This window comes from Loa loa (assembly GCF_000183805.2).
Source record: "Loa loa unplaced genomic scaffold supercont3.287, whole genome shotgun sequence".
Lineage (NCBI taxonomy): Eukaryota > Metazoa > Nematoda > Chromadorea > Rhabditida > Onchocercidae > Loa > Loa loa.
This window is the reverse complement of record NW_018108467.1, coordinates 36,369-52,309: the sequence shown is the minus strand read 5'-3', so window position 1 is coordinate 52,309 and position 15,941 is coordinate 36,369. Positions and strand designations below refer to the sequence as shown.

The 15,941-nt window shown below is 33.5% G+C and overlaps 4 protein-coding genes across 5 annotated transcripts; 3 read left to right on the top strand and 1 right to left on the bottom strand.

The window, feature by feature from the left end:
- Positions 1-888: 888 nt before the first annotated feature.
- Positions 889-3,633, top strand: LOAG_07037 (acyl CoA DeHydrogenase family member; the record flags this gene model as incomplete). Its single annotated transcript, XM_020447326.1, has 10 exons — positions 889-940; positions 1,114-1,265; positions 1,487-1,551; positions 1,639-1,819; positions 2,127-2,196; positions 2,359-2,528; positions 2,659-2,730; positions 2,839-3,003; positions 3,180-3,366; positions 3,485-3,633. 10 exons carry the CDS (start codon positions 889-891, stop codon positions 3,631-3,633), a joined length of 1,263 nt encoding a protein of 420 aa, XP_020302434.1.
- Positions 3,634-7,327: 3,694 nt separating this feature from the next.
- On the top strand, positions 7,328-9,517 carry LOAG_07036 (hypothetical protein; the record flags this gene model as incomplete). Its single annotated transcript, XM_020447325.1, has 3 exons — positions 7,328-7,620; positions 8,901-9,148; positions 9,260-9,517. The coding sequence occupies exons 1-3, from the start codon at positions 7,461-7,463 to the stop codon at positions 9,515-9,517; spliced, it is 666 nt and encodes a 221-aa protein (XP_020302433.1). The 5' UTR covers positions 7,328-7,460.
- Positions 9,518-9,912: 395 nt separating this feature from the next.
- On the bottom strand, positions 9,913-12,044 carry LOAG_07035. 2 transcript variants are annotated; one of them, XM_020447324.1, is made up of 5 exons: positions 11,894-12,044; positions 11,215-11,323; positions 10,978-11,052; positions 10,494-10,707; positions 9,913-10,323 (listed from the first exon to the last, which is right to left on the bottom strand). In XM_020447324.1, the coding sequence occupies exons 1-4, from the start codon at positions 12,010-12,012 to the stop codon at positions 10,501-10,503; spliced, it is 510 nt and encodes a 169-aa protein (XP_020305202.1). In that variant the 5' UTR covers positions 12,013-12,044; the 3' UTR covers positions 9,913-10,323; positions 10,494-10,500. The 2 variants fall into 2 exon arrangements, with proteins under 2 accessions (XP_020305202.1, XP_020302432.1); XM_020447323.1 differs by having other exon boundaries at positions 10,543-10,707.
- Positions 12,045-12,301: 257 nt separating this feature from the next.
- On the top strand, positions 12,302-15,871 carry LOAG_07034 (hypothetical protein). The gene is made up of 9 exons (XM_020447322.1): positions 12,302-12,470; positions 12,572-12,712; positions 13,063-13,180; positions 13,495-13,604; positions 13,986-14,201; positions 14,317-14,492; positions 14,628-14,858; positions 15,217-15,360; positions 15,623-15,871. Exons 1-9 carry the CDS (start codon positions 12,345-12,347, stop codon positions 15,768-15,770), a joined length of 1,410 nt encoding a protein of 469 aa, XP_020302431.1. The 5' UTR covers positions 12,302-12,344; the 3' UTR covers positions 15,771-15,871.
- The last annotated feature ends 70 nt before the right edge of the window (positions 15,872-15,941 follow it).

The following is a 15,941-nucleotide window of genomic DNA, read 5'->3' as shown; positions in this document are numbered from 1 at the left end:
CATTAATTGTTATAGGAAACGGATTCAATACTGAATATCCAGTGGAGAAGTTAATGCGTGATGCAAAAATACTGCAAATTTATGAAGGCACCAGCCAGATCCAAAGGATTATTATTGCTCGGAAGTTAACTGCGCGAATTCGAGAGACCGGAACTACGAGCATCCTTACGTGATATAAAGGGATGGAGCTTAACTGGACCTGAAACTTTTATTATACGATTCGAGGGTTGAGGAACTTTAATTACGACGAATTCCTAAAATGAAGCCACAAAAGGCCTTATTGAGAAAAAATTTACGCATTTATGTGAATTGATAATTCCTTATTTTGAGAAATTTATCATTTCCGATCAGTACTGTGACTAATTCTGATCTTAAAATACCAAAATTCATCTTTCTGAAATTAGTTCCACAAATGATAATAGTAACGTGCATTAATGAATAATGTTATACATGGTGCTGCATTCATGCTAAAGTAAATGTTATAAAAATATTTGAATAACGCGATCCTCGAATGGTTTAATAAAATATTTTTAACGATCATTTTTCTCATTCGCATAGCTAATTCGAGCTGTCAAATGCATTTTTTTTTTAATTTTTCACGGTCGATATCATTTTTCCCACATTTTCAAGCACATCGGTTTAGCAGGGTAAATTCCAAATTTATCTCTGGATTTCGAAAAAAATTTTTGATTTTGGGAACTTCTTCTTTTCTTTATCTTCTATGAAGAAGCAGAATTGCAATCAAATTAGTTTCCTTGAAAGCAAGCAAATTTCGGTAAACAAAATTCTCTTTCCTTTCAAAAAAATAAAATTTATCTCCGCAGCATCTGGTAGAGACCTTTTTAAGAGAAGCATTGTATTTTCAGAATACTTTATGATGTTTTCGAGATGCGTGCTGCAAAAGCTACAATACTGCAGTGTCCAGTTCCGAAGTCGATTCGTTTCATTTGGTCTGACTTTTATTCATAATTATTCATTTATAGTGAATTGATTGATCATTCATCTCGAAATTTCTATTACCCAACCTGCTCGTGTTTTCGTCGCTTTTGATACTTCGAATTAGGTGTTCAACCATAGACAACAGGCGTAATGTCTATTTTTATGTTTTTTCAGAACTATCGAGTACACAGCGCGAATATCGTGATATTGCAATGAAATTTGCGAAAGAAAAAATCATACCCGTTGCAGCTCATTATGACAATACTGGCGAAGTAAACATTGATTTCAACAATTTCAGCGCTAAATTTGTTTATGAAAATATCGAGGTAGAAGCAAGTCGTGGATTGTAATCGACACTATTAGAGTACTTATTTCACTCTTCGAGACCCCAAACGTTAACAATCTGTGCTATAGCTCAATGCAGTACCTTTCTTGAATTTCCAATGTGCAGATAATAAGTTTTATTCTTTTTCATAGCACAAATTGAAGATTTCACAGAATGGAATTAATTCATTTGATCATTTGATTATAAAAGTTCCAATTCTAGTTTCCATGGGATATTGTAAAGGAAGCACATCGAATAGGCCTCATGAATCCACAAATTCCTAAAAAGTATGGTAAGTGAATAGTTATCTCTACTATCATATCAGAATATATAACAGCAAATATGACAGTAAGATAAAATACCCCATTTTTCAGGTGGGCTAGAATTAACAAGTTTGGAAACCGTTCTGATAGTGGAAGCGTTGTCTTATGGTTGTTCCGCTATTCAACTTTGCATCATGGGACCATCATTAGCTGCTGCGCCTCTTATTATAGCTGGAAACGAAGAGCAAAAAAAAAGTATTTAGGAATGCTTGCCGCGGAACCCGTTATTGCAGTAATTCTTCAAGAAATGAGAAAGGCAGTGAGGAACGGGATAGAAAAGACGAAATATTTAGCATTTGAAAAAAAAAATTCGATATTAGGGAACGTCGATTTAGATGCTTTTTGACAGCACGCCATGAAAATCAGTGGCTGACTCCTCTAATGCGAATCGTGATATGCAAACTTTTTGCATTATTTAATCGGTTTTAGAATTTTCAAAAAAAAAAATGAAATTATATTACCAATGAAATTGCAGTAATGCAAATTAGCGTTCTGTTCTTTTATCGTCTCCGTAAGATTTCTATTTACGAAATTTTTAGGGTTACTGTGTTACGGAACCGTCTGCGGGCTCTGATGTTTCAGGTATTAAAATGAAGGCGGAAAAGAAAGGTATACTGTTGATGATATAAAAGTAGAGTTGTTTATATTAATGGGAACAGTACCGGCATGATTACAAAAAATCAAAATGAGTTGATTTAAAATGCTAAATTCAAAAAGCGTATGTGAATTGCTCGAAAAAGTCACGAAGAGTGCAACGGATCAGATTTTGAGGGGATTCGTATGTGTTGAATGGTATCAAAGCTTGGATAACTGGTGGCGGACCAGCAAAATGGTTCTTCGTACTGGCAAGAACGGATCCAGACCCAAAAGTACAACCAGGAAAAGCATTCACTGCGTTTATTGTTGATGGCGATACTAAAGGAATCAGTAGAGGGAAAAAGGTAAAATTTCTTGCTACACATACAACTTGCAAAAGAGACGATGTATTGTTCTGTTCTGATAAGTAAATAGTAGATTTTGAAAGTAATCTAATTAATTTTCTAAAAAATTATTAAGCATCAGCCATTCCAGGAGCGAAATATGGGACAACGGTGCTCAGACACACGAACAATAATATTTGAGGATGTTGTAGTCCCGATGCAGGTAAAATAAATGAAAGGAAACTAGAAATTTCAGGAATGAGTTGGTTGTGCTTCAGAATCTGAGATTTTACTTAACTGCAATTGTAGCAATTGTATAAGATTTTTTCAGAACATTCTCGGTACACTTGGTGCAGGTTTCAAAATAGCAATGGGCGCATTTGACATGACCCGTCCTGCTGTTGCAGCTGGAGCCGTCGGACTGTCGTGGCGTGCTCTCGATGAAGCATGCAAATATGCGCTAGAAAGGAAAGCATTCGGAGCGCCAATTGTTGCGGTATTTACTCAGCTTTCTTCGTTCAAAAGTTTTCAAACATTGTTGATGGTGCAATGTTAAAGGTTTGATCAATCAAACCAGATTTTAGTTGGCTAGCATCTCTGAGAAGTCTAATAGACGGAGCATTAGTGCTACGTTATTTCGCTTTTGCTGATCACAATTTCCTCTTTATTTAGAATCAGGGAATATCGTTCATTTTGGCGGACATGGCAGCAAATCTGGAACTTGCTCGGCTAGTCACATACCGTGCTGCGATGGCTATCAGCAATAAAGCATGCTTTTCGTATTACGCTTCGGTTGCTAAATGTTTTGCTGCTGATAGTGCGAACATCGCTGTATCCAATGCCGTGCAGATTTTTGGAGGTTTATTTTTAATGAAATTATCTTAAAATCCATTTATTTTAAGAATTCTATTTGTTTTTTCGACTCGACAAGAAAAAATAGGTTTGATTGCGGGAAACATACAAAATTTTTTCTGTAGCTAATGGATTCAACAAAGAATATCCAGTGGAAAAACTGATGCGTGATGCGAAAATCTATCAAATTTATGAAGGTACAAGTCAAATACAACGAATTGTCATTTCACGCCACATTCTACAAAAAGTTGCAAATACAGGAAACGCTTCCTGATATTTTCAACAATTTCATATAAAAAGTTCTTTTTATTATCAGCATGAAGGAAAGCATCTGAATGAAGCATTTTGTTCGATCTGAAGGAGCTCTTTCCCCATTGCTCAAAAGTGAATGCGCAATTTGTATCTACTAATTTTTGTTGTTTAAAAAACAATATCTGCGCTGTGTAGCGTAGAAATACTTCATACAAAAATGTCCAGATTCTCTGACAATAAAACAACGACTTACTAAAACTGCACGAAAATATTGTACGGATGTATGCGGATAAAGTTGTCTGGTCAAGTAAAAACAAAGCAAAGTTTTCGTAAAAAAAGGAAATCCAAGAAGACAAAATTCGCAAAAAAATGTGTAGGATAATAAGTCATTGTAATCCTAGAAGAAAAAGTAATCAAATATTCTATTCTACCAACCATATAAGCAATAAATTAAGAGAATGTAATAGTAAATTGGTATAATTCTTCTAGAAATTGTCAATAAATCCGCTATTAATAAATTTTAAAAGTTAATAAATCCAATATTAATAAAAGAGATCGTTAATAAAGCAAGAATTTAACTTTTTTTTTTTTTCGGTATGGCGATATCTTTGACATCACTTACGGTACTGGATTTTCGTTAGAATTAAATGATAATTCTAGAAAAAGCAAACGATGTGAATCAAATGTTTTCAGAATATCCGATTGATTAGTAGTTTGTCAAGTTGAAGCTTTAAATCATGGTTTGCAACAAATAATATTATAAACCATGGGATATGAATTTCACTTGTTCCTTGGAAATTCTCATTAAACTCGAATTTCGGAAGTTCTTCGCATTTCGTGAGAATCTAAGAATTGGTACACGAAGTTCGAATAAGTGCAATTCGGAGAAGACGAACAAAACTTTATCGTCGTACTTTGCTGTAGTTTATGATTTATTTTTTGCATAACAAAAGCATAAAATCGAAATTTTGCATTTCGATTTTCTTTTCATCTGTTTTTGTTTTAAAAAATTTGTTTTTCTCAGAAAAAGGGACTTTTTTTTAATTGAAAGTTTTGCAAAGATCCAGCAGAATGCTCATTACATCACTGGGTAATCACTAAGTAAATTAGTGTGCAAAAAGTAATCGAGTAAATTTATAGGCCTTTCTGTTTCCTCTTCAAGTTACGAAGTACTGTATGTGGAGCTAGTGCTTGGTTAGAGCTTGAATATAATTTGAACTTTTTTCACCTCTTCAATTTAATTTCCCAGGCCATACAAAGCAAAATTATAGTGAAGGAGTTCACAATGATGAATAATTATTATGCGTTGTAATTATACAAATAATGTATAAGGATACATAATTAAAGGATGCTATTATTGGAATACGTATAAAACTGTTCAAGTGTCGGACTGTTCAAGCGTAAGTTGCAGTAAATTTGAACATATCAACTGCTACAGGTATATATTGAACCTGTCAAATTAATTGTGCCATTTCATGCTGAGTGGTTTGATCCTGAATTGAAGAGAAGGTGATGATGATGTAAAGAAATGAATAATCATTTCATTTGGTAAACAGTACGAAATTATGTTGTGGTAAATTTTCTTACCAAAATGAAAGCACTATAAGAATGCTTGCGAAATATGTTAGATGGTGCATAAAATTTTAAGTGTAAATAGCCAGAAAAAGGAAGGGAAGGAGACAATGAAGTAGACAGGTGGACAGACAGACCCATTCATCGTTTATTGATTGCTATTTTGAGTGGATGGATGGTTCTTTCATTTTCTGGACCATAAAGTTTCACTCTTTACTTTGTTGTTTTTAACTTCAAAAAATATCCATTTGCGGATTTATTCCTTTATTATTTTATTTTAAAACAAAACCTCTCTCGAAATTCCATTCTTAATTTACACTAACAGAGAGTTAGTTTTTAAAAACCATTTGCCATTGAGCTCTTTCAATAACTGTTTTATTTATGCATAAAACTATTTATTTTACAATATATTCTACTAAGAGGATATAATGATACACTGAAAGGAACTGAATATTTTAAAAAAAAGAAAGCAAATGATGGTAAAGTATTTACAAATGAAAGCAGTTTGTTATCAAAAGATTTTTTTTCCCACCCAATATAAGTATATTGTAAGTGTATTTGATCTATTAAAAACTTTGATTATTTAAAATTTAAAAATATATGAACAAAATTTTGCTCATAAAAGTCATAAATTTTAAAATGAAAGAAGCTTCAGTATGTAAGACATATGAGATCTACTTGACAGAAATTCAACTCTGATGGAAGTTTAATTTTATTTAGGGCGTTTTTTTTGTATATACAACATGTGAAATACGAAATATTTATAACTGCCTAGAGATCCAAAAGATCTAAAACTTGGTAGATAAGAATGTAAGAATCCAAAAAGCCAGGTCTGACTTTGAAATATTCTGATAAATATAGGTTTTTTAGTGAGATAGTACCTGCTCAGGTCGTTGAAATTTAAAGTATCTTTCAAAAGTACTGAAGTAATATTATCGACAATTAAAGGCTGTGCATATATATCAGAATTTGTTAGTTGTTATGTTTTCCCCCTTCGTCACTGTCAATAAATCTTAAGCTTCTTTCTAAGACTACACTATCCTTTTGAATGGCTACATTTGATATTTTAATTAATCCCATTGTTTTCAAGGTGAAATGAATAAATAATGAAGCAAAGCTAATTTTATTGTTGATCAAAAGCCAACCTATTGTTTCTGCTCTACACAGGACTGTAAAATCACGTCATTCCCCATATCTATTCTATCTCCTTACAATGTACCGCTCTATGCATATTTCAAGATTAAACAGGAAATGGAACTGAATCAATCATCTTTGTTCAAATCATTGTACTACAAGTGAAATTGTAGTCGGAGGAGTATCGGGGCAATTTGCATTTTTTGGCATCATTTCTTTCCCTTTTCGCCCTTTCATTCTTTTCCATCTCTCTTGATTTCAAATATCTTTATTTATTTGATACCTTAACTTAACTTTTACAATATTTGAATTGTTTGATACCATACGTTCGTTTATCACTCTCCCTCAGCTGTTGCCGGAGTTTTTGTTTTTCCTGTGTTTGAACTTTAAGCGATATGCAAAATTCTTTGTTAACTAAGAGAAGAAAGCTTTCAGTGAATCATCCCCTGTCTTATTTACGTAAATGTAAGTTGAGATAGATGAGAAAGCTCTTGGACTGGATAGTTTGTTGAGTAGACAAAGGTTTGTGATTGGTTAAATTTATGATGAGGCAGTATTTGAGAATTGAGAGGAGAAGGAGAGGAAGAGTGAGAGAGGGAGAGAGAAAGAGAAAAAAAAGAAAAGAATACGCTACGAGGTCAATATGTTATGGACAATTCACTTTTTAAATTCAAAATTGAAATTAAACTGTACTTTTGATAGGTCGGATTTCAGGTGGATTTGAATCCTTCTTATATTTGCTACTACTACATTAAACATTTAATAATATTCATTTCTAACATAGTAATTCTTTACTTAAGCAAGCACTGTCACTGAGCAGAAACCGGAACATGCTCAGCTAATAAGAGCAAGGAACCCATCTTTTGCCTTTTGATGAGTGTTGTCTTTTAGCTGAGGGAAGGTAAATACTTTTCCTTTTCGTGTCAATTGATTATTTCTCTTAGATAACATTTTGTGTACGACAATACCTGGTTTGTTTTTGACTTATTTCATGGAAATTCGTTCATTACTTCAGGAAAAAAAAGGAAATATATTAACCGCAAGAGGAGATGACTCATGTATTCGATGACGAAACTTTAAATTCAACTGCTTAATTTTCACTCCTTTTTGCTATTATTTACTTATTTTATTGAGCACAGTTGAATGTGGATTCATGTGTGGATCATTGCTGCATTTCTTGCCGCAACTCTAACTTTATCAATCGTAATCTTATGCTGTATTCTAATTTCAAAAAATGAATTGCGTCCTACCAGACGTTCCATTATCGTTCGACCGAAAACCGCCAAACCGATTAACGCATTCGGTGTGTAATTTTTCTGAATATAAAGTAGCTAAGTTGAACAGCTTTGTACTGTGCAAAGTTACTGATAATGAAGGGTTTGGAGGATAGCAATTTCGCCTGATAGCATTTCCAGTTCCAGTTCTTTTACGCTTCCTAGCATGCAGTAATTTGCATATTTTGAAAATCTCTCACGGAAAGCTATTCTTTACGATGCCTTGCCTTACAGTAATAACAATCTTAACCGCTGAAATTCAATGTTTAACTAAATCACTTATTTTGAACTAAGGCATAATATTCCTGGACTGATAAAGTAAACAACTCACTAGAAATATTTATGTTATAATATATCTGAGGTATATTAAACTCATGAAAATTGTGTGTTTGCAAGAAAATGTAATATACGAAGAAGAATATACAATGACTTAAGATGACCAATTTTATTAATGTTTACTTAATCCTGAAATCAAATGCATTTCAAACCTTGAACAGAAAATTCTCTATCAGATTTCTTCGGTGAAATGACTTCAATCATATGGTGACTTTCACTTATTTCCAATGTCACAATTTTTTCGTTGACACTAACAGCAAATAAATTTAACTGTCTTTAATAAGGGTTCTGTTACAAAGTTTCGGACAGAAATTTATTTCACGGGACATTGACACTTAAATGTTGTAATGGGAGGTTGCTACGAATGAATCATTCCAAAGCCTATAAAACTGGGCTTCGATGCCAAATGTATCGCAATGTTAAATTCAATTATTATTAGTTGGTTGAAAACAAAAGAGTTCCTTTGGAGCAATGCTGCGCTTTTATCACCAATTTCACTTTCAGTAAGCTTCTCTCAAATGGTTAGCTGTACAATGCAAATATTGGTGTAGGAAATTATTCAAATTAGGAAATCGCATTTTCAGTTAGCTTTGTGTTCAGCTCTCAACACAACTGACATATAATTTATGGAAAAAAGCCTATATAATTTGTGTAAAAAACAAGTTTGAACTATAATTCCAAATTGATATTCTAAATTAATTTCGAGAGATATAGGTTGTAATTCTAAATTCCAAAAAGTTGAAATTTTCATTCATGTTGGAGTTTCTAATTTTTTAGAGTCTCTTCAAAATATTTAATTAGTGATCGCTGATGACCATAACTTCTGTATGTAAATGTAAGATTAAATGGGGTATAACAAGTGTAGAATGCTGTGCAGAGAAGGAGTGGCAATGAAAACTGGTTAAATGCAATATGACTCAATGAATTTGAAAGAAATCAGTAAAAATGTAATCTCTCCCGGGCAATATTTCAGACGAAAGCAGCGAAGTGTATGCCCGAATTTCAAGTCCCACAGTAAACACAATTTCTAAATTTCCATCACGTAAGGCTGATATCAGGGAATCAGAACAAAGTCGAGCACCAAACAGGAAATTTAACTGGATGTCTGGTGAGCGTAAAGAGTTATTCCGAGAATATTATGATCTTAATTACAGGCTTCCCAATGACACTTCCTCCCTTACCACTCAGGAAAATGCCACTATGTCCATAAAAACAGCTAGTGTACTGGAATTTTGGAGTTCACGGAAATTTTTTGTAAAATCTCTGAACTCATAATCTGATCCAAAAAATGAAACATTTGAATAGAGAATTGGAACACTTCAAAAATTAAAGATTTCTCGGGTATCTCATACACAGATCGTCGTGCACATAACACCATACTCTGCATTTTCCGGTCGCTCGAAACAGCGAAGTGGCCATTTTGTGGATCGAGATCCTCCATCAGACGAGTCAAAATGTGATTATTTGGATCCATTGGATTTGAATCTCAGCAAGCTTCATGACACTTATATTGCCAGCAGCAATTACCACCACTCGAAACAAACCGATTGGCCATCAAACAATGAATCCATAGTAATTACATATGCATAACTTTTTTTGTAAATTTTTTGTAAAATCTCTTCTGAACTCATAATCTGATCCAAAAAATGCATCCTAACCTCCAAAATTTCGAACTTCTCAAAAGAAAAAATAGTAGCACTACTTTTCAAGTGAGATATTTCTGTACTTCAATAGTCGCCAATGAGCACTAAGGCCCTACAGAAAAGTAGCTTGGAAACCACCAAACAAAGTGAAGTATCAACCATAGATTCTTTTGGACGTTACACCTCAAAATAAAAAAGCCAAATCAATAATTAACTCGTTTACCGTTAGGTTAAGCTTAGCTGACGATTTCGATCGACTACATTCTATGTTTTTCTCTCAAGGAATAATAGAAACTTCGCATCGGAATTACGTTTTTCAGATGATACCGCTATCTTCTTTTCTGGATTGAATGTTTACTGTATTTGACCATAAAACTTTTGTTCATATCAATATTTCGAGCTCACAAAAATTTTTTAAATACACCAATAAGCAGAAAATGAAACTCTCGCCAAGAAATTGTAGAAATTTCAAAAAATAAAAAACATAAATCAAAACTCATTTAAGTACGGATATTTATTAGCACGGATATATAGTCGGGCTACAGTGTTCACAAGTCCACTTTTTGCGTATTTTCAGAAAGTTAAATTCAATTTGATAATCTGTGGCAGAAATCCCAGTTCAACAATCTATGTGACCTGTGACATAAGTTTTAGATACATTGAATATTCTGGACTTTGCTTGAAGATACGAATTTTTCGCTGTATTTGTTTCGGTGTATCCTGATAAATATTCCTTGCATCGTGGCTCATTTTCTGAAGCATTATAAACTTTAAGCCTTTTAAAGCTTCAAAATGATGGAATTCAATGGACGAAAAATCGCATCAAATTCAAATAAATGTTAGTACGAAAAATTTTAGAGGTATGAAAAACATAACTAAGTTTTTTATAATTAAGTTTTCACAAACTCGTAAAGAAGAACTACTGAAGTTTTAATCGAACAGAACGGAAGTATCAATCGGAAGGTTCCTTGCCTCATAATGATCGCCATGCCTCTCGATCATGTAAACACAAAATTCAATATCTCGAGCAAGTAAGCGATATGTGCGTCCTTTTTTCTGTCTTGCTTCTTCCTCCTCAACCTCCTTTTCCAAAGCGGCAATCACTTTTACGATTTTCTCTTCATCGCTGATTGATTTCTATAAATTCTCAAAATCTGGGTAATTCAAATAAATTCCGAAGAAATTAAGTTCAGAGATCTAAAAGTCAATCGTAAAAAGAGCTTGAATAATTCAAGTCTCACTCACGACTTTTCTAATAATTACGCTGCAATTAACTTTGAAGTCGGATAAAACACCTAAATTTAGGCTCTCAATTTGATCTAACGTTAAGATTACCTTCGAAAATTTCCAATGAAATAATCGAAATAATATGCGTTAAACGAAAAATTTTTAGACCCAGAAACTCACGGTTTTTGGCATCTGGGATTTAACCGAACCGTACAGTTTTGGTTCGTCAACTTCCATTTCTTCACAGTGCTTGTTCTACAAAAGAATGCATTACTATGAAATCGAAATATGATAAATATGCAAAAATTGAATATTTGCATATTAAAAAACCAGTGACCGTACATCAAATGCTCCCCTAGGGTGAAAGAATAAAGTGAATATTTAAAATTAGTTCATTACAAGAGAGAAAAGAATTACAATGCCTGGACGTAAAGGAAACAATTTGTTTGAGTCATAAGCAAGTCCCATTGCTTTCATATTCTGCTTGATTGTTGCATTCTTATCCCAAGCTATCCGCATCTGTTTACTGCAATTCGTTCAATAAATGAACAGGAAACACTGAAGGTCTAATGACCTACGAGGGGGAAATATGTAATCTGACGATGATAGCAGAATGCTCAAATTCATTACAGTGTAGAGAATATATGAACAGCACCAGAATCAATGTGGTGCCAATAAAAAAACGTTACTGAAGCAAGAAACTAACGGTAAATAGTGAATTTGTGTTCAACATTGGGCCTGAATTCAGCTCAAAATATGGAGGTAGTCTCAAGATAAGGATGATCGCCCTGTTTTACAAAATTATACTCATCTTTTTAGAGCTGGTGGAGAGGAGAGAGAAAGGAGAAAGTACCTAATCCAGATCAAATTATCCACTAGTTTCTAGTTCTAGGCAATTTTAATGGAAATCTTTTAAGGTTTTCACTATTTTTGATCAATGTGTTACAGATCTAGGACACTGATTGTTATCGCTTAGCATTGACCGTGTTACCCATTAGCGATCACACATGGAAATATTGTTTCAAGTAATTTGGATCCAAAAAAATTCTAAAAAATCCTTAATTTTTGAGCAATTTTAGTGAAAATTTGACGTTACCACGTTATGCCATCCATAGCTTTTCGTCTTTTCACTGCTTTCTTTTTAGCAGCAACCAAACTTTTACTGTAATTAATGCGTCGGCGAGTTCTTCGTCTTCCATGTTTCACTGACCTCATCCTGCCTCTTTTAGAGTGTATTGATACTGAAAAAAATAAGAATAACAATTAAGAATAACAGAAGTGTAAATGATTTTCCTTTATTTTCTAGCCACACTTCAGCATCCATCCCCAGGATATGATCTTTCTGATCCTTATCGTCTACCCATTATGGAGACCTGACATTCCCTTTAGCCTCAATTGCCGAGAACACTGACAGAAAACAAAACCCCGATGAGCTTTCTCAAAACGGAGGTCTTTATACGGCCTAGGCTGGTCGAAAGGATGAAATGCGTTGTGATGTATATGACGCATCGTGAAAACGTGTGTTGCAGTTTGTTAAGTAGAGGTATATGGAAGCAGAAGCCAAGGAGGAGGAAGTTGACCGTTTGGCCAAGGAGCGACGATTACGTAACGCTGTTCACAATGCCATTGTTACATTGTCAGAATGCGTAGTCGAAGCAACACTGCAAAAAATGGTACTTACTTTGTATTTATTGCCAAGGTTGTGTCTCTCAATGTCTTTATGCAAAGATTCATTAGACAAATTTCGTTCTAATGCTAGAAGGCTAACTTGCAGCTGAACAGTCTGGATCAAAGCAGTTGGATGGAAGTGGTCGAGGAACGTTATCTTGGTCGAGTGTGTGGTTTCCCGCTCTGTACTAATCCTGTAGAAGTGAAGAATTCGCAAAAGTATCGGATCGACTTAAAAAATAAGAAGGTAAGGGTTTTTCGATCCTGTTAACAAACATTTTATGCAGTTAAGATATCATTTAAGATTCGAACATAGACTTTTGATGTTCACCATTTAATTCATCGTGAGACATTTGCTTCTAAGTTTTTCATCCTGTGCTAAGTCACTCATTTTCAAGTGAGAAATAATTACTAATGAATTAGGCGAATCGAAGAATCTGCTTACACGTCTTTGTGGTGGAAGTAAACGTAAGATCATAGAAGCTGAAAAAAAATCTAGTTGCCTAATAACAAAGAAGATATGTACCGGTGACAACATAGTGGATAAACTAAGTATCTTATAGTCTTTAAATTTTTAACATCTGATTTTTCTGGCAGGTGTTCGAAAGGTCTGCTGAAATTGATAAATTTTGTTGCCAAGATTGTTTTTTATGTTCTGTTGCAATACGAGCACAGCTAGAATTAGAACCGTTATGGATAAGAGGCGATGAACGAGGTAAATTTCAATGCTTTTGTTCGTATAATTTAGCACAATTTGAATTTTCTGTGGATTAGGGCTTCCTTAATTTAAATGAATTGTTTTCATGCCATATTTTATCAGATGAGGCCTTAATTATTATTATTCTATAAACCGCTTGAATTATTTTGAAACAAATTTTTTTAATAAGAGCTGCAGTGACCTGAGACCTGGATAAGAAATATAATTAACAATTAAAAGAAATAATTCAAAATAAATAATACTATGTTGAAATAGTAGTGCTAAAGTAAATAAATTTCTATTTCTTATAATAAGAAATACTTTTTTGTCAGTAAAGATATTTGATTTGAACGCTGGAAACATCAGGCAACAGCAGCAGGACATTTTTGACTTTGAATTTAATGAAAATCAACAGCTGATAACATCACTTGAAATTTTGAAAGTAAGAATTCAACTTTCTCTTCATTATGCGAAGTTTCTTTGTAATAGTTGTTATTTGATTTTTTGTTATAATCATGAACACTACTGGTTCTCTTATACTTTCTTTATGACGTATTTTTCTTCACTTTGATGTAAAAGTTTTTTCTAATGCATGCATAGCGTATAGATTTGAAAATGACTTAACATTCAAACTTTATAATCTTCATAATCTTCACGAACAATCATTTCTTTGTTTCATTAACTGTAACTAGGCAAAAAATCATTAGTCGAGAAAGAAGCAAAAAGACTACAGTTTGCTAAAAGTACAGAAGTGAGTTTTTCTTTCTGTCAATTAAGTATCATTTTTATCGCTGAATTGTACTTCAGTTAACTTTTTTTTCAGATTGGTGATGCCGCGGAATCTGATGCTGAGAATAATGATGATGAAATCAATATTAATACGGAGGAAAAAAGGGATCATTCCCATGAAGAGTTTTATAGTCTTTGTCAATCTTATCTTACGATGAAGCCTGCACTTCCTAGCACTGAAGAAAGTACAGTTGTGCCCACAGTTAAAAGGATTACAGATGAAACCGTCACGAAAATGAAGATAGAAACAGTTCGTCAAATTTGATTGAGTTAGAAGAATCTGAAGGAGAAAAAATCTAATTCTGTTTAGTTGGCGATGACTTATATTGTTTTAATGTCATACATTATGTGTTTTTGAACTTTAGGCGAAGAAGGAGAATAAGCAACTTTCTGAAAGTGAAAAATTAGCTCGCATACGGAAGAAGTATCATCAGACTAAACTCAAACGATGCCCGAAAATAATTAAAGCCAAACCACTTACTTCACAGTCTAGTGACAAAGTTCCAGAGAAATTCTGTAAAGATTTTGAGAAAAAACTGTCGTAAGTTACTATTTTTCTAACAAGTGAAATTTCAGTATTGTCCAATTTTTAACTTATCTGAATTTTCTGACTTTTTACTTTTTTACTGCAGATAAAAGTGAAAATAATTGGACTCCATTTCCTTAATTTTTCAAGAGAATGGTGTGGTCCAGCAACGATTTATTATTTGCAATATCGCCGTAGGATGGATTTGCTGGAAAGTGGAAATGAGATAGTTGCTAAAGCACGACCCATAATTGCCCAGTTTTATGAAAGTGATCGTCCCATTAGCAAAATGATTGAAGGAGATATGTTCCTGCCCCCAGTTGGCAATGCTGATCAAGCAAAACAGCGAATTTCAGTACTGGCTGAGTTACTAAGGCCAAGGTAAGCTCATGTCCACCTCATTTTTTTCTCTTTTTTAGGTGTTTTGTGTAAGTAATTGCTTTACTAACTGCTTTAAAAAAAAGACCAGGATGTTAGTATTGGCAAAAAAAAAATAAATTCCCAGAGAACACTATTACGAACTTTATGACGTGTGGAAGGAGTCCTTTCCATGAACTTTATGACATGTGGAAGGACTCGTTTCCAAAAAGCTAATATATGCATCTAATAATTTCTAAGTTTCCTATTACATAATGGGTACTTTTTTTTGCTTTAAAAATCGTGAAATTAAAAATACATGATGCGGAGAAAAATGTGTGATCTATTAATTCTCTTGCACATTTTGTGTTTTCATTTATAGCTGGCGACTTTTGGAGGAAAGATTAAGTATAAATGGATGTGGGCAACAAGCCTTAGAGATTATTTCCACATTTCAACTGTCTGCAACAAATGTTTTTCTTGAAGGGAAGACATGCGACCTAGCAGTTGTCGTCATTTTTCGCTTGTACGTTTTCGCTTTTTTAAACTAATGGCACAGATTTTAAAATGAACAGCTTCTTTCCTTTTATCAGGATGACATATAATATTGTTTTCTGGAATCTTGGTAGGTGATATCTGTGAAAAATGCTGTTGATTTCCTTCCAGTGAGGGAAAATCTTATATTTTACCATGAATTAATTTATTTATTTTTGTCTTGATGATGTAGTAGGATGCCAGAGAAATAAATCATCTCTTAAAAACTTACTTGAAGCAGTAATAAATTTTAGACTTGCTTACTGTGATAGATCTTTAATGGATTTCTACCCGTCTGGCAACACTGTATCATCCAAATTGATGCAACATTTGGAACAAATAGGATGTGACGCGAAGTGCTATTTTGAAATCCTTTCTACTGTCATGAATAAATTGGAATGAGTGTATGTTTCATATGTGCTTGTACATATCGTTCTTAGTAGTAAATTCAACATGCATGTCAGTTTTTTTGAAATATGTTTACCGATTATGGTTCGCTCTGCTTCTATATGTTTTTATTGCAAAATTTCCGTTATTCGGACCACATTTGTATTATGGAAAAAAAAAAAAAAA